Here is an 18,950-nt window from a genome sequence, read left to right on the forward strand (position 1 = left end):
TGTTACATTGGTTACTAGTAATTGGTTACTCCCCAACAATTAGTCATTAAACATTTATTTTAAAGTAGTTACACACATTGTTATTACAACCTTTTCATTAGTAGTCTGTAATTAACGTTAAACGTTGCTCAACATCATTCCAAAAAAAACAGATTTTATTGGTAATCTTATTTTTGGGCGCCACGGTGACCGACTGGTTAGAGCGTCAGCCTCACAGTTCTGAGGTGCGGGGTTCAATCCCCGTCCCCGCCTGTGTGGAGTTTGCATGTTCTCCCCGTGCCTGCGTGGGTTTTCTCCGGGCACTCCGGTTTCCTCCCACATCCCAAAAACATGCATTAATTGGAGACTCTAAATTGCCCGTAGGCATGACTGTGAGTGCGAATGGTTGTTTGTTTCTATGTGCCCTGCGATTGGCTGGCAACCAGTTCAGGGTGTACACCGCCTCCTGCCCGATGACAGCTGGGATAGGCTCCAGCATGCCCGCGACCCTAGTGAGGAGAAGCGACTCAGAAAATGGATGGATGAATGGATCTTATTATTGTGAATTTGCCAAAAGTCTGAGCAGGTTTAAGAGGAAATAACATTTATGTCACGCACTATAATTGAAGACTCTAAATTGCCCGTATGTGTGAATGTGAGTGCGAATGGTTGTTGTTTCTATGTGCCCTGCGATTTGCTGGCGACCAGTTCAGGGTGTACCCCGCCTCTCGCCCGAAGATAGCTGGGATAGGCTCCAGCACGCCCACGACACTAGTGAGGATAAGCGGTACAGAAAATGGATGGATGGACCATGAAATTATATAGATAAGATGCCTTTGTGTTGTACTAGGTATGAACAAACATTGACACGTCATCGCAACCAACACGGAAGTTCTTCCAGTACGAGTTAATTGACACGCTAAAAAAAAATCTAAAACAATTGAATGAGACCAATATTTGGCCCTGTACTTGGCCAATATTCGAGACCACTTACCGTAAACAATTAGCCTCACGTTTAAAAAAGAAATAGGCACTTAATTTTCTTTTTAAAAAGAATACGTGTCTTGTGGAAGAGCCTAATGATTTTCTGTGTGGCAACACAGAAAACCATTGGGACATAAATCCACTTACAAAACGGCAAACTCTGGGCAAAGTCACCGCTTTTAACAGTATGTAAGGGGGAAATGGAGACGCTGCGTAACTACTTGGTGCCCGAAAAACATGTGACGCCGATTGCACCAATAACCGAGCAGTGCGGTGAATTCAGAGAGTGTCTAGACTTACTGGTTTGAGTGAACCGAAAGATGGCGTTAATACAATACCAATCCCCTTAAACACCATAGAAGAAAAAGCAGAACACGAAGAAGAAAAACAACCAATAGAAAGTTGACAGGAGTCCGTTGGTGATACTGTCGCAGAATGTGTGGGAAACTTTTATTTTCCTTGTTTATCCTTTTTATATTCTACCATGACTCAATTGACGCACAGAAGAAAAAAGAGGTATTCAGATTTTTTTTCATCAATCTTTTGTGAGAAATGTTCATACAATATATGGGACAGTTTCATGTAATTTCTAACTTCTGGCTTTCTTCCTGTCTATTTAGCGGTTAAGCTAGCAGGGATCAGAATAAAGCTAACGTGTGGATTATGTATAATGAGGCGAGCCAGTTTATGTTGTGTTGTCAGTTGAGTTGCCTTTATATTATTGCTTCTTCGACCATATCAAAGACATTTATTTGAGGCTATGAAGTTCGGGTACATTTGTTACCAGTTAAGTAAGCCCCTAAACACAGTGGCCCCTAACACAGTGGGGAAAACAAATAAGTTGAATTGATTAAATTTTACTTTCAGATCTAACGGTAAAACGAGGGGGGAAAAGCTAAAAACATATTAAGTTTTTCAGTTAACATCGCTGTGTCAATCAAAATTGAGTTGCCTTGTTTGTAAAGGAACAATTTTTCATACGGTACTTGTACCGTATTGGATATCATAGTTCATAATTATGCAAAATTGAACATTATACACCACACTACAAAGGTAACTGATCAAAGGATTTTACCATATGTTTAAAATCTTTTGACGATATACAATACTGTATCCTTTTTGTATTTTTTATATTAGATGTGCTATACTTTTTGACCTGGACTCCAAAGCCGACCTGGACTCCAAAACCAAAACCTGTGTCTTCGATTGGTAGTCTGCAATATCAGTTTCTGTCTGTCTGTCTGCTCTGTGTAGACTCTCCTGTCAGAGAAAGTAACCCAGATGATGGAGTGGACCTCTAGGCGTTCAGTCATTCGAATGAACGGGGATAAATTTCGCCGCTTTGTAAAGGCTCCTCCCAGAAACTACTCAGTTGTCATCATGTTTACAGCATTGCAGCCACAAAGGCAGTGCGCCGTCTGTAGGTATGGAGAATGCAACTTAACATGACCTTCGTGAATACATTCTCCTTGTTTCAGGCATTTGTCAAGAAAACAATTCAATATTACTGCATGTGAAACTGTGAACAGTGATTTTTCACACACTGTAATGTTAACGCGATAGAAAATGGATAAATGGATGTAATTCAAATGCATGTTTTGTTTTCATTTTAGACAAGCAGATGAAGAGTTTCAAGTGTTGGCTAACTCCTGGCGTTATTCCTCTGCCTTCACAAACAAGGTCTTCTTTGCATCTGTCGATTTTGATGAAGGATCTGATGTCTTTCAGATGGTAAGACTAGAGATTGATAGGTTGTGAACTATGCTGTTTATCAGCCTTCCTCATGCCAGCTGTAGCTACTTGAAAATGTTATTATTTTTGTTGCAGCTTAATATGAACTCTGCCCCAACATTTCTCAATTTCCCTGCCAAAGGGAAGCCTCGTAAGTCTGATACCTACGAGCTCCAGGTCAAAGGCTTTGCAGCTGAGCAACTGGCGAGGTGGGTGGCAGACCGGACTAATGTGCAGGTATGTGTAAAACTTTAACATTGAAACTAATAGGGGGGGGAAAAAGAACTATGAACTGTGTCCATTTTTGGACCGGCGAACTTAGTATTATTTTGTATTATGAGCTATGAACTCAACTAGTTCATTTTTGAAACGTTGAATTGAAATTTAACGAGTTCGTTTAGAAAATGAACTTTCCCAACACTTTCCTGTATTATTTCACATCGCAATATGTATCGCAGTTTAAAAAAAATAAAAAAAGTTTTTGCAATATCGTGCAGCCCTAATATATGTATACAGTCCCGTTCAAAGGTATTGCAGCGGTAAGGTCAATTCCTTTGTTTTTGTTTCATACTGAAGACATTTGGGTTTCAGATCAAAAGATGACTATGAGACAAAAGCGTTTTTTTTTTTTTTGAGGCCATCCACTTTTCAAGTGAGCAAACATATTGGAACAGACATGATTAAATTAACTTAAAGTAAATAACATTTTATAGTGGGTATAACCCTTACTTGCAATAACTGCATCAAGCCAGCAGCCCATTGACTGCACCAGACTGTTGCATTCTTCATTAAAAATGCTTTTCCAGGCCTTTTTCTGCAGCCTCTTTCAGTTCTGGTTTGTTTCTGGGTGTTTATCCCTACAGACTCCTCCTCAGGAGATACAATCCATGCTCTATTGGGTTAAGGTCCCGTGATTGACTTGGCCAGTCTAAAACCTTCTGCTTTTTCCCCCTGATGAAGTCTTTTGTTGTGTTGGCAGTGTGTTTTGGGTCATTGTCTTGTTTCATGATGAAGCTTCTCCCCATTAGTTTGGATGCATATTTCTGTAAATTGCCAGACAAAATGGTTTTGTAGACTTCCGAATTCATTCTGCTTCTACCATCATGAGTAACATCATCAATAAAGACAAGTGAGCCCGTTCCAGAAGCAGCCATGCAAGCCCAAGCCATGACATTAACTTCACCATGCTTCACAGATGAGCTTGCGTCTTTTCATAAACATAATATCATAAGCATATCCTTTCTTTCTCCATACTTTCCATCACTTTGGTAAAGGTTAATCTTGTGCTCATCATTCCATAAAACTTTGTTCCAAAACCTATGTCGCTCATCTCTGTACTTCTTTGCAAAATATAATCTGGGCTTCCGATTCTTTTTGCTGTTGAGTGGTTTGCATCTTGTGGTATGTCCTAGCTCTGATCGATTTTCCCTCTTCTCTCAGCTTCAAAATGGTTTGCTTTTCTCCCATAGACAGCTCGCTGGTCTTCATGTTTGCTGAACAGCAAATGCAGTGTACACAGGTGAAACCTAAGGCCAAAAACAAGCACTATCTTATGTTTAAGAAGAAGAAGAAGAATCATCTTTTATTGTCATGAACATGCATGCATGCACACGAAATTTGTTCTCTGCATTTAACCCATCACAGTGAACACATACACATGTTAGTGGAACACACTGGAGCAGGGGGCAGCTGAAGAAACAATCAATCTAAAAGGCCACACCTGAGCAACTAGAAACACCCATCAGCCACATGTTGCAATACTTATGCTCACTTGAAAAGTGTGTGGCTTCAAAAAGAAGGTGCTCTGTCCTGAGTTGTTTAACACATCTAAATGTAAATACCATAAAGTACAAGCTGGAATTCTAAACTTTTGTCTCATATTCTTCTTTTGATCCGAAACCCAAATGTCTTCAGTATACAACAAAAACAAAGAAATTGACCTTGCCGTTTCAATACCTTTTGTAGGGGACTGTATACCATTGTCTTATTTGTCTGCTTTTTTATTCTGGCTTTTGTTTCAATGTTAAATGTTTGTTTTTAGATACGAGTCATTCGTCCTCCAAACTACGCTGGGCCTCTTCTTCTTGGCTTTCTCCTGGCTGTTATTGGTGGACTGGCATATCTACGAAGAAATAATTTGGAATTTCTCTTTAACAACAAAGTTTGGGCCATCTCAGCACTGGTAACTATGAATAGAACGCAATAAGAGCACAGACCTCTCCCAGGGCAAACTTGGACACCTTTATATATTGTGGGGATATTGTAGCAGTTTGCAGAATCCTGTTAACACACAAAAATCGGAGAAACAACTTGAACATGACGGGGGACCAGCGGCGAGTCTTCGTCGAGTACTTCGGTTGGGCTGAGGCTATGACCTAATTTTGGAAAGTACCCTTCTGTATTTGATCGAACTTTTAGACCTTGAAAAAGACCATTTGGTGGACGACCCAAAATAGGGCTAGCCTCGCCACTAATAATAATAATGCTACTGCTACTACTACTACTACTAATAATAATAATAATTTATTATTATTATTGTCTATTTTGTGAATACATTATAAAAGTGGTTTGATGTCAGAAAAGCACAGACCTTTTTTTAACAGTATGAGTCCAATAAGAGTATTTCATCTCAGAGGAAAATAATATTAACATTTTGGCTAGTCTTTAGCTCTATTAAAGAAGAAATAAGTTGTTTATAAGGTCAACTTTTGAGTTGAGTAATGGACAACACTGAAAATGTAGTAGATACAGTATAACAACTACACAAAAAAACCAAAGACAAACTCATTATCATACAATCATGTATTTTTTTAAGTCTCTCACTTACACCTGGTAAAAATAGCGTATGTCCATCTTTTGAAAAGCAGACATTTATAGAATATATATTTTTTATATCTCCATCCATCCATTTTCCGAACCGTTTATCCCAATAGGGTCCAGGCTGACTTTGGGCAGAGGCGGGGTACACCCTGAACTGGTCGCCAGTCAATTGCAGGGCACATACAAACAAACAACCATTCGCACTCACATTCACACCCATGGGCAATTTTGAGTGTTCAAATGACCTACCATGCATGTTTTTGGAATGTGGGAGGAAACCAGAGTACCCGGAGAAAACCCACACAGCCACAGGGAGAACAGGCAAACTCCACACTGGCGAGGCTGGATTTGAACCCGGCCCGGGGTCCTCAGAACTGTGAGGCAGATATGCTAACCAGGTGTCCCCACTGTGCCGCCATATATATACAGTGGGGGAAAAAATACATATATATACAGTGGGGCAAAAAATATTTAGTCAGTCACCAACAGTGCAAGTTCTCCACTTAAAAAGATGAGAGAGGCCTGTAATTTTCATCATAGGTATACCTTTCCTATGAGAGACAAAATGAGTGAAAAAATCCAGAAAATCACGTCTGATTTTAAAAGAATTTATTAGCCAGTTATGATGTAATATTTGTATTTGGTCAATAACAAAAGTTCATCTCAATACTTTATTATATACCCTTTGTTGGCAATGACAAGGTCAAACGTTTTTCTGTAAGTCTTCACAAGATTTTCACACACTGTTGCTGGTATTTTGTCCCATTCTGCCATGCAGATCTTCTCCAGAGCAGTGTTTTGGGGCTGTCGCTGGGCAACACAGACTTTAAAATCCCCCCCCCAAAGATTTTCTTTGGGGTTTAGATCTGGAGACTGGCTAGGGCACTCTAGGACCTTGAAATGCTTCTTACGAAGCCACTCCTTCGTTGCCCGGGCGGTATGTTTGTCATGCTGAAAGACCCAGCCACGTTTTATCTTCAATGCCCTTGATGATGAAAGGAGGTTTTCACTCAAAATCTCCCGATACATGCCCCCATTCATTCTTTCCTTAACATGGATCAGTCGCCCTGGTCCCTTTGCAGAAAAACAGCCCGATGCTTCACAGTAGGTATAATGTTCTTTGGATGCAACTCAGCATTTTTTCTCCTCCAAACACGACAAGTTGAGTTTTTACCAAAAAGTTCTATTTTGGTTTCATCTGACCATATGACATTCTCCCAATCCTCTTCTGGATCATCTAAATGCGCTCTTGCAAACTTCAGACGGGCCTGTACAAGTACTGGTTTAAGCAGGGGGACACGTCTGGCACTGCAGAGTCCCTGGCGGCATAGTGTGTTACTGATGGTAGCCTCTGTTACTTTGGTCCCAGCTCTCTGCAGGTCATTCACTAGGTGTGGTTCTGGGATTTTTGCTCACCGTTCTTGTGATCATTTTGACCCCACAGGGTGAGATCTTGCGTGGACCCCCAGATTGAGGGAGATTATCAGTGGTTTTGTATGTCTTCCATTTTCTAATAATTTCTCCCACAGTTGATTTATTCACACCAAGCTGCTTACCTATTGCAGATTCAGTCTTCCCAGCCTGGTGCAGGGCTACAGTTTTGTTCCTGATGTCCTTTGACAGCTCTTTGGTCTTGGCCATAGTGGAGTTTGGAGTGTGACTGTTTGAGGTTGTGGACAGGTGTCTTTTATACTGATAACGTGTTCAAACAGGTGCCATTAATACAGGTAATGAGTGGAGGACAGAGGAGCCTCTTAAAGAAGATGTTACAGGTCTGTGAGACCTTGTAGGTGACCAAATACTGTAATTTCTCGTGTATAATGCGCACCCATGTATAATACGCACCCACAAAGTTGACCCCAAAATTCTGGAAAACCCTTCTACCCATGTATAATGCATTTTTACAATGCATGATTTTGCTTCTACCTATATGATCAAAACATGATGTATTATCTGTATTTTGTTGGTTTTTTCAAAGAATTATTCTGAAGTTAAGCACTTTACTTGAACATGTAATAACATTCTTTTTTATTTACTTGCTCTTATTTTTAAATTCACAGCCCTACTTTTATTTAGTAAATTAGAAAACACAGTTGTGCTCATATGTTTGATCACCCAGGCAGAATTTGTAAGATGAAGAACCAGGCGAAACACACTTAATTTTATTTTAGTGGGATTCAAATTAAACGGTCAAGCATTTCAGAAACGCATTATCATTAAATAAAACATAACCATAAAGAAATTGATGGTTGTTGTTCAGTCATCAGTCATATTTAAAATAAATAAATAAATAAATAAATTTCACAAATTCTGCCAGGGTATGTAAACTTATGAGCACAACTGTACATATATTTAGTCATACGTACCCCTATCATATTGGAATGAGGCTACATCTTTTTCATAACCACTAGGTGGCGGTGGCATATGGGTCATTCCACTGTGTTGGTACACAATTTGTGACAGGTAAGAAAAATTTAAGAACTTGAATCATTTTGTTGAAAACACGTGAGCAAAATTTATTTGAAGTATACCAGTTGCATTTAGGGGTTCATGGGATAAAGACATATAGTTTACTTAATATGACCATTATTTGACCAGTGGTCGCTTGTAACACTGACTCTAGATATGAACATGGAAAGCTGTTTATTGTATGAAAACCTTGGGAATTTTTCACACAAATACTCTGGTTAGAGTAGGTTCACAAACCAATTTATGTCCAAATTGTTAATGCACCACAAAGTATCGAGTAACAAATTTACTTAGGGCAAAAATAGATGTGTGTAACATTAACTAAAAATACAACATGGAAAAAGAAGGACCTGATTACTAACAGGTGTAAGTGAATGAATTCAGCGGATATCAGAACTTAATAGAACTTAATAGGACTAGTGAATTTTTCAATATCAGTTTCCTTACTTCACAGTTAGACCATCAACTTGAAGCTTGAACGTTGACATGTTCCATCACTTGCCATTTTTAACTTCCAATTCAATCATTTGACCAACTATGTTTATCTAATTGCTTGTACGTGATAAACAATATAAAGTCAACATTTTAGATAATAGGGAACATTAAGGTTGTTTATATATTTTTTTTTTTTTCAGGTTTAACTGTTGCTATTTTTTTACTGCTAAAACCCTAGATTTACCTTTTCAGTGTTATGCAATGAATGTTTTTCTATTTGTGTAGCTGTAGCAAGAGATTAGAAACATACTTCTTGTTCTTCAGCTGAAGTGTACTCTTCTGTTGTAAGTGTTGTGAGCTTTGTAAAGGTAGACTACTTGTAAATAATAAAAATTTAGACCTGTGTGTAATTTTGACACCAACGGTCTTTGCCAGTGCCCATGTCATGTTACAAGCACCAGTAACAATCCACAGGGCAGCACACAACATTGACATTTTTATCAACAAAGTGAATCATATGTTTTGATCAAAGATAGTTAAAAAAATAGTTGACAGGAGGCCTTTATAATCGGAAACGAATCAAAATTTAATAATAAGGATTAAAGTATGCGCGTATCCCTTTTAGCAGATATTGGCGAAGTGGTTGCATGATTTTGCTGATATTTTTCACTCTGTGCCTATTTCCGTTAATGACTGCTAAAATGTCACACTTCGGTGCTGGTCAAAAACCACAAAAATGCGTTTGACATGGTTTATTGAAAAATAATTGGAGGTAGAAAATTCTTGATACAATATTATTTTTTATCTACATGTTGATACCTGATTACTGACGATACTGTTGTGTGTTAATATTTGATGCGTTTTAATTTATTTTGCCGTTAATAATTGGTTGTAACATTTCACCACATCCATGGAATGACCCATATTAGAATGAAAGTGTACACCTTTCTCATAATCACTAGGTGGCGATGGCATTTTGGAATGAAAGTGTACAGCTTTTTCATAACCTCTAGATGGTGGCATACATTTATAAAATGTGAAAGTTTTTTTCATTTTCCCCTATACCGATGTATAATGCGCACTATTGACTTTTGACAATTTTGGGGGGAGAAAAATGTGCGTTATACACGAGAAATGACGGTACTTATTTTCCACCATAATGTGCTAATAAATTCTTTAAAAATCAGACAATGTGATTTTCTGGATTTTTTTCCCCCTCATTTTGTCTCATAGGTGAGGTATACCTATGATGAAAATTACAGGCCTCATATTTTTAAGCGGGAGAACTTTCACAATTGGTGGCTGACTAAATACCTTTTTTCCCCACAGTGTGTGTGTGCGTGCACGTGTGTGTGTGTGTGTGTGTGTGTGTGTGTGTGTGAGAACCACCTGTGGTAGGAAAAGTGAATGTCAACTTATAGACAATGTTTTGTACCATATGTGCAAGTGGTTTTTTTTCTTTAAATTGTGACCTGAGCTGCTCAAAAAAGAAGACACAAAGTTTTAAAAGCAGGTAACTGCTAACTTTAGACGAGCTCTTAAAGAAGTACTATAATAAATAAATATAATATATTTTTAAGGAGCGGTTTTGCTAATCATTTCTTCATTTGAAGAGCAACTTTCTAATTTTGAGAAGCAATTTTTTTTAAGGTTAATCGCACAAGGACCCGACGCGTTTTATTCAACAATAAAAATATGACAGTAAAACGGGAGAGTTGAATGTAGGGCTGCAGCTATTGAATATTGTAGTACTTTCATCGAACCATAGTAAATTCCATCGAACCATTGAGTATTTGGATAAACTAGTTCTGCTTGGTATAAAGAGCAATAATGAATACAAAAGAGAAAAAAATATTTTCACTTAATAACATGACAAATTGGTTTCCATTTTCATATAAATAACAGTTTTTCTTTCTTCACATTTTACATAAAAGATAAAGCTTTTTAACAGCCTATGTGCATCTCAGGCAACTAGCATTTTGTGACATATTAATACATTGGGTTCATGGCTGTGCATTTATGAGTTGACACAAGCTGACTAGGAATATGACAAATATTCTTTGTACTACTACACATTTTGGAAGTGTTGAATTTGTTCAAACTAAAATGAAGAAACCTTCAGAGAAAACAATTATTTCCTTCATCTCACTTCACCAAAACCCATTTTATTTTTATTCCTAGCTGGACAATTTCTATGTTTTTCACCTGCATTACTCAAAGGTTTTGCCACTTCCAGACCCATGTGAGAATTGACTAATAGTAAGTATCGATTTGTGGGGAAAGGAAAAAAATAAATAAATTAAATTGACCAAATTTGGACAGAGGTTTGTGCCTGATATATACATATATATTATGGACTGTAATTTCTCATGTATAATGCACTTTTTTCCCCCAAAAACAATTGTCAAAAGTAAATAGTGCGCATTATACATAGGTATAGGAGAAAATGAAAGACTTTCACATTTTATAAATGTATGCCGCCATCTAGAGGTTATAAAAAGCTGTACACTTTCATTCTAATAAGCCACCGCCCGCTAGAGGTTATGAAAAAGTTGTACACTTTCATTCCAGTATGCCACCTAGTGGTTATGAAAAAGGTGCTGCCTACACTGTCATTCCATATGGTACATATGACTACATATATGTATAATTGTGCTCATAGGTTTACATACCCAGGCAAAATTTGTGAAATGTTTTTTTGTTTTTGTTTTTTTTAAATACGACTGATGACTGAACAACAACCATCATTAATTTGTATTGTAATCTTATGTTTAATGATAATGCTTTTCTGAAATGCTTGACAATTTAATTTGAATCCCATTAAAATAAAATTCAATGTTTTGCCTGGCGCTGCTGACCTCGACTCGGGACGTTGTGAGCCGGTGGGGAGAATACTTCGAAGACCTCCTCAAATCCACCGACACGCCTTCCCATGAGGGAACAGAGTCTGGGTTCTCTGAGGCGGGCTCTCCTATGTCTGGGGTTGAGGTCACCGAGGTGGTTAAAAAGCTCCTCGGTGGCAGGGCCCCGGGGGTGGATGAGATTCGCCCGGAGTTCTTCAAGGCTCTGGATGTTGTAGGGCTGTCCTGGTTGACACGCCTCTGCAACATCGCGTGGACATCGGGGACAGTGCCTCTGGATTGGCAGACTGGGGTGGTGGTCCCCCTTTTTAAGAAGTGGGACCGTAGGGTGTGTTCCAACAACAGGGGGATCGCACTCCTCAGCCTCCCTGGTAAGGTCTATTCAGGGGTGCTGGAGAGGAGGGTCCGTCGGGAAGTTGAATCCCAGATTCAGGAGGAGCAGTGTGGTTTTCGTCCTGGCCGTGGAACAGTGGACCAGCTCTTCACCCTTGGCAGGGTCCTTGAGGGTGCATGGGAGTTTGCCCAACCAGTCTACATGTGTTTTGTGGACTTGGAGAAGGCGTTCGACCGTGTCCCTCGGGTGGTCCTGTGGGGGGTGCTTCCGGAGTATGGGGTACCGAACCCCCTGATACGGGCTGTTCGGTCCCTGTACGACCGGAGTCAGAGTTTGGTCCGCATATCCGGCAGTAAGTCGGACTCGTTTCCGGTGAGGGTTGGACTCCGCCAAGGCTGCCCTTTGTCAGTTTTATGGACAGAATTTCTAGGCGCAGCTGAGGCGTAGAGGGGGTCTGGTTTGGTGGCCTCAGTATTGCATCTCTACTTTTTGCAGATGATGTTGTTCCGTTGGCTTCATCAAGCAGTGACCTCCAACTCTCATTGGAGCAGTTCGCAGCCGAGTGTGAAGCGGCTGGGATGAGAATCACCACTTCCAAATCTGAGACCATGGTCCTCAGTCGGAAAAGGGTGGCATGCCCTCTCCAGGTCCGGGATGAGATCCTGCCCCAAGTGGAGGAGTTCATATATCTTGGGATCTTGTTCACGAGTGAGGGAAGAATGGAACGGGAGATGGACAGGCGGATCGGTCCAGCGTCTGCAGTGATGCAGACTTTGTATCGATCCGTTGTGGTAAAGAAGGAGCTAAGCCGAAAGGCGAAGCTCTCGATTTACCGGTCGATCTACGTTCCTACACTCACCTATGGTCACGAGCTGTGGGTCGTGACCGAAAGAACGAGATCCCGGATACAAGCGGCCGAAATGAGTTTCCTCCGCAGGGTATCCGGGCTCTCCCTTAGAGATAGAGTGAGAAGCTCGGTCATCCGGGAGGATCTCAGAGTAGAGCCGTTGCTCCTTCACATCGAGAGGAGCCAGATGAGGTGGCTGGGGCATCTGATTCGGATGCCTCCCTGGTGAGGTGTTCCGGGCACGTCCCACCGGGAGGAGACCCAGGACACGCTGGAGAGACTACATCCTTCGGCTGGCCTGGGAACGCCTCGGGATCCCCCCGGAAGAGATGGATGAAGTGGCTGGGGAAAGGGAAGTCTGGGCGTCCCTGCTAAAGCTACTGCCCCCACGACCCGACCTCGGATAAGCGGTAGAAGATGGATGGATGGACGGATCTTTCGCCTGGCCCTTTGTTTTCTTTAAAGAATTGTACCCACCTTAGAAATTCTGCCTGGGTAATCAAACATATGATCACAACTGTGTGTTTTCTTATTTACGAAATAAAAGTAGGACTGTGAATTTCAAAAGAAGAGCAAGTAGATAAAAAAAAGAAATAATTCAAATAACGTGCTTAACTTCAGAATAATTCTTTGAAAAAACTAACACAATGCAGATAATACTTCCATTTGATCATATGGTAGAAGCAAAATCATGCATTGTAAAAGGGCATTATACATGGGTAGAAGGGTTTTCCAGAATTTTGAGGTCATCTTTAGGGGTGTGCATTTTATATATGGTTGCGCCTTATACAACCCCAATTCCAATGAAGTTGGGACGTTGTGTTAAACATAACAGAATACAATGATTTGAAAATCATGTTCAACCTATATTTAATTGAATACACTACAAAGACGATATTTAATGTTCAAACTGACAAACTTTATTGTTTTTAGCAAATAATCATTAATTTATAATTTTATGGCTGCAACACGTTCCAAAAAAGCTGGAGGACAGGTGGCAAAAAAAAACTGAGAAAGTTGAGGAATGCTCATCAAACACCTGTTTGGAACATCCCGCAGGTGAACAAGCTAATTTGGAACAGGTAGATGCCATGATTGGGTATAAAAGGAGCTTCCCTGAATTGCTCAGTCATTCACAAGCAAAGATGGGGTCGCGGTTCACCTCTTGTGAACAAGTGCGTGAGAAAATAGTCGAACAGTTCAAGGACAATGTTCCTCAACGTACAATTGCAAGGAATTTTGAGATTTCATCATTTCTTAGTAAAAGAGTGCAGGTACTAGACTGGCCTGCCTGCAGTCCAGACCTGTCTCCCATTGAAAAAGTGTGGCGCATTATGAAGCGTAAAATACGACAACGGAGACCCCGGACTGTTGAACAGCTGAAGCTGTACATCAAGCAAGAATGGGAAAGGATTCCACCTCCAAAGCTTCAACAATTAGTGTCTTCAGTACAAAAACGTTTCTTAAAAGAAAAGGTGATGTAACACAGTGGACTTTTTTTGGAACGTGGAGCAGCCATAAAATTCTAAGTTAATGATTATTTCCTAAAAAAAAAAAGTTAATCAGTTTGAACATTAAATATCTTGTCTTTGTAGTGTATTCAATTAAATATAGGTTGAACATGATTTGCAAATCATTGTATTCTGTTTTTATTTGTTTAACACAACATCCCAACTTCATTGGAATTGGGGTTATAAATGAGAAATTACGGTATATGCACAAAAATGGTATATGCACAAAAATGGACGGGGTCCAGAAAGGCCTGGATCAATATGAAAGATTTGTTGCTGCAATTTGTGGTGAAACTGCTATAATATGAAAAACAGTATGCCCGAGTTTACACGACTTTGAGCTTTGAGCACTGAACAGGCTGAATTTAAAATGTTTGTGTATTTCAGTGCTTTGTCCTGATCATGATCTCTGGCCAGATGTGGAATCACATCAGAGGTCCCCCATATGCACACAAGAACCCTAACACTGGCCAGATCGTAAGACCCCACAAACTACTTATAATTAATAATAATTCCTAATCTTAACCAATCCAGTATCAAGTAATTGTTTAAAGGATGTTGTCTTTTTTTCCAGAGTTATATCCACGGCAGTAGTCAGGCCCAATTTGTGGCTGAGACTCATATCGTCCTCCTCTTCAGTATCCTTCACCTGTGTGCATTCATTTTTACAGTTTGTAGTTATCATTTTCAAAAGTAGCAGCTTATTAAAACAATACAATTTCATGCTTTCAATAACTACATTAATATGTGAAACACAATGGAGGTTTGTATGTCTGCATGGCCCTCGTCAACCATTCCAGTTTGGAAAATGAATTGCCCACTCTTGGAATTCACTGACTAAACCTTGACCTCCAACCTGTCAGATGCTGCAGTTACCATGGGAATAGTGCTGTTGTGTGAGGCTGCTACCTCTGATGTAGACATTGGGAAAAGGAAGAGTATGTTTACGCTTCTTTTTGTTAACCAAAGCTTTTTGGTCTATTCAATTCCATTGTACTGTATAGTATGAAAGCACAACGCAACAGTTATCTCAAAGCTCTTTTTGTGCAAAACAAGTTAAGTGCTTCTCTCTCCCTCACTCCAGTTTGTGGGCTAACCTCCCTCTTCCCCCTTCTGCTTAGAATCTACAATCAACAAATCTAATGTTGGCTTATGTTTTTGCACTGTACTGTGTTTTTAAACATCCATAAATACATTAGTTTCATTTGTTTGTGTGTCAGTTATGTGTGTTGCAGGTATTGCTCTGGTGGTGCTGTTCTTCAGCTGGCTGCTGTCTATTTTCAGAGCAAAGTATCACGGATACCCATATAGGTAGGCATTTGTGTACAGTGCCGGGAGAAAGTATTTGCCCCCTTTTCAAATTCTTATTTATTTTATTTTATTTTTTTTATTTGTTTTTGCAGTTTCCCCACTTTAATGTTCAAGATCATCAAACATGTAAATGTCAGGCAAAGATAACACAAGTACCAGTAAACATACTGTAAACATCAGTTTTTATATGATTTTATTTATTAAGGAAAAATGTTTTTTTAACATGGATGCAAATCAGTCACCTTTTGGCAAAATCCGCCGTCGCTGACGTCATAGGCTGTTTCGTACTCCTTAAACGCTGGCAGCTAGAGCCATTCCACACATCCACAGACAGAGGTAATTGTGAATATTACTCCACGGTGGACTAATATGCGGCCTGAGTTTCCGCTTGTGCGCTCGGACCTGCTTTGGGTTAGTCACAGGAGTTGACGAGACCAGAAAAATAAACTTTCGCCGCTTCTGCTGTTAATAAGTATAATAATAATGGTACTTTTACTTCGTTACAATGATCTAAATGTCGCTCGCTACTTTTATTTATCAATTATTGCTTATTTATCAATTATTTCGTACGCGAGACTACGACTTCCGCATTGGGTGCTGTTTGCATCAATCCAATTTAAGCGCGAGTAAGGTTTAAGTCTAGTTCACCAATCAAACGACACGTCTTCCATTGGGCTTCCTGGACATAGGTATTCACACTCGATAAGCCTGCCCCGCCAATTGTTGTTCATACGTGGCGGCCATGTTGGGAAGGTCATCGTTACCATGAAGGTAACGGCGCTACTCTTGTTGCTACTCTTGTTTACATTTAGATGAACAAAAACAACAGCTTTACAGTACATGAGTAATAATTTCACTATGTACTTTTTACTCTAAAGTAATTATTTTGGAGGACTACTGTTTACTTGAGTCACATTATTGTCAAGTAACAGTACTCTTACTTAAGGGCAATGTTTGGCTACTCTACCCACCTCTGGAGCGGACATCATCTATTGCTCATGTTTTTTCTTGTTGATGTTGTTTTTTGTCACCTTTTTCATGCCTTTGGTGTTTGCATGTCTGATTCAAAGCTACCTTCCTCTGTGTGAAAAAGCCTAATAACCGGTTTGCCACCCTCCGCAGCAGCAACTGAAATCAAGTGTTTCATATAACTGGCAATGAGTCTTTCACATCTGTGGAGATATTTTGGCTCACTCTTCCTTGCAAATTTGGTTTGATTGAGAAACACTGGAGGGCTTTCGAGCATGAACGGTCTTTTCAAGGGCATGCCCCAGCATTTCAATTGAATTCAAGTCTGGACTTTGACAAAGCCACTCGAAAAACTTTTGTTTGTTTTTGTTTTTTTTAATTCAAAGTCAGAAGTTGACATGCTGGTGTGTTTTGGATGGTTGTCCTGCTGCAGAACCCAAGTGCACATCAACTTAAGGTCACAAACTGATGGTCGAACATTTTCCTTTTGGATTTTCTGGTAAAGAGCAGATTTCATAATGCCATCAATCACAGCAAGTCGTCCAGGTCCTGAAGGAGTAAAGTAGGCCCAGACCATCACACTACCACCACCGTGTTTGACTATTGGTATGGTGTTCTTTGTCTGAAATGTTAGATTTACGGCAGATGTAGTAACGAGACACAAAAAGACTTCAATCACGTCTGTCCATAGAATATCGTCCCAGAGGTCTTGGGAATCATTCAGATGTTTTTATTTATTTATTTATTTTTTGAGGGTGTCAAAAGACGAGCCTTTGTCTTTTTGGTCAGCAGTGATTTTCGCCTCCATGGATGCCATTGCCTCTCTTACTGTGTGTGTTGTGGTCAATGAAAAGTAACTCAGCTTTCCCAAAATTGTGATTAGCCAGCTAATTAATGTTTTAAGAAGGGGGGCCATTACTTTTTCACACAGGGCAAGGTAGCTTGGAATAGTTTTGTTTCTTATATAAATAAAATCCCCATTTTAACAACTGTATTCTGTTTACTTGGTTTATCTTTGTCTGATATTTACATTTGTTTGATGATCTTCAGGTGGGGAAACTGCAAAAAAAAAAGAAAAAAATTGAGAAGTGGGAAAATACTTATTCACGGCACTGTAGTTTTTACCTTCTACAAATGAGAGTTGAAGATATGTCCTTTGTACTAAACAGTATACTAAAACTCTCTTCCTTTACAGCTTCCTAATGAGTTAGGCCTGAACAGCACTCTTCCTGACCTTAAGTAGCCAAAGTGCCTCCATTATACATTTTATTTTTCATGGGAGCAATGTCACGGTGTTATTACTGTCAAAGCTGATTTCTTCTCTGATCGGATCTGTTGAGCCAAAGATGTTTTGTGTGTCCACTGTCCACGCACATACATACACTGTACATTAAAAACAAAAACTGACTGTTTTTGTCTGACTGAATCAATTGATAATGCCATTGATCATCACAGTTAATTATTTTGCATGCCTGATTTTCAAACTTTTGTAAAATGCTTTTCTAATTATAATTTTATTCAAAATTTGAGTTTGTCTAGAAAATGGAGACAAATTTATTTGAAATGTACAACTAAACAAGGCACGGTGGTCGACTGGTTAGAGTGTTTGCCACACAGTTCTAAGGACCGGCGTTCAATTCCCGGCCCCGCTTGTGTGGAGTTTGCATGTTCTCCTCGTGCCTGTGTGGGTTTTCTCCGGGCACTCCGGTTTCCTCCCACATCCCAAAAACATGCGTGGTAGGTTAACTGACGACTCTAAAAATTGCTTGGAGGTGTGAATGTGAGTGCGAATGCTTGTTTGTTTGTATGTGCCCTGCGATTGGCTGGCAACCAGTTCAGGGTGTACCGCGCCTCCTGCCCGTTAATAGCTTGGATAGGCTCCACCACACCCGCGACCCTAGTGAGGAGAAGCGGCTCAGAAAATGGATGGATGGATATAACTAAACAATAAAAACTATACTGAGGGAAGAACAGCAGATATAATTGTTTACAAGAACTATGGTTGTCTTCAAATGTTAAATTATTAACATGAATTACATTTTCTGTAACATAACTAATAAATAATAGAATGGTTTTCAATGTGTCAATATTTTTTTTGGGGGGGTGAGGTTTTCTATTACTTTGTACTCTGTGTCACACTGTAATAACTTTTACACTGACAAAAATTCAGAGCTGTTTTTTTTTTCACACGTTTTACATACACATGGAAAATTGCTCATAAGATCACTAGAATAACATGAAACTGACAAAAGTAAAAATAAATACAAATTTTCTGATATTTGACAAATTGAAATAAGGCAAGAGTTTTTATTTTTGTGCTCCCAACAGAATTACAGTGTACCTTTCTGACACCTGGCAGAAGATTTTGCTCCAGAATGCCTTGATATCTTGTGATTTCTTAAGTCTTTTGAAACCTTTATAGTCTTGAGATGTCTTTGCACCCAGTACAGGTTCAAGGCACGCAGTGCCAGATTCAGCAAAGCAGTCCTAGAACGTAATGGAGCCTGCTGTTTGTTTCACAGTTTGTACAGTGTATTTTCTTTGCACGCACGGGACATAGCATAGGCAAAATCATTCATACCCTGTTGTTGAATGAAAAAACCCTCATCATCACTAGAATAACTAGAAACTGATGAGACTGAAATTTGTGAAATACATAGTCACAAACAATGCTTTTGAGACAATGTTCTTGTGACGAT

General features: G+C 39.6%; 1 protein-coding gene across 1 annotated transcript; it reads left to right on the forward strand.

Moving 5' to 3' along the window:
• Nucleotides 1-1,319: 1,319 nt before the first annotated feature.
• On the forward strand, nt 1,320-17,659 carry magt1 (magnesium transporter 1). The gene is made up of 10 exons (XM_061787735.1): nt 1,320-1,479; nt 2,218-2,387; nt 2,577-2,694; nt 2,791-2,931; nt 4,736-4,876; nt 14,359-14,448; nt 14,546-14,609; nt 14,835-14,909; nt 15,192-15,282; nt 17,447-17,659. Exons 1-10 carry the CDS (start codon nt 1,399-1,401, stop codon nt 17,460-17,462), a joined length of 987 nt encoding a protein of 328 aa, XP_061643719.1. The 5' UTR covers nt 1,320-1,398; the 3' UTR covers nt 17,463-17,659.
• Nucleotides 17,660-18,950: the final 1,291 nt, after the last annotated feature.

Source organism: Phyllopteryx taeniolatus, chromosome 10 (genome assembly GCF_024500385.1).
Source record: "Phyllopteryx taeniolatus isolate TA_2022b chromosome 10, UOR_Ptae_1.2, whole genome shotgun sequence".
Taxonomy (NCBI): Eukaryota; Metazoa; Chordata; class Actinopteri; order Syngnathiformes; family Syngnathidae; genus Phyllopteryx; species Phyllopteryx taeniolatus.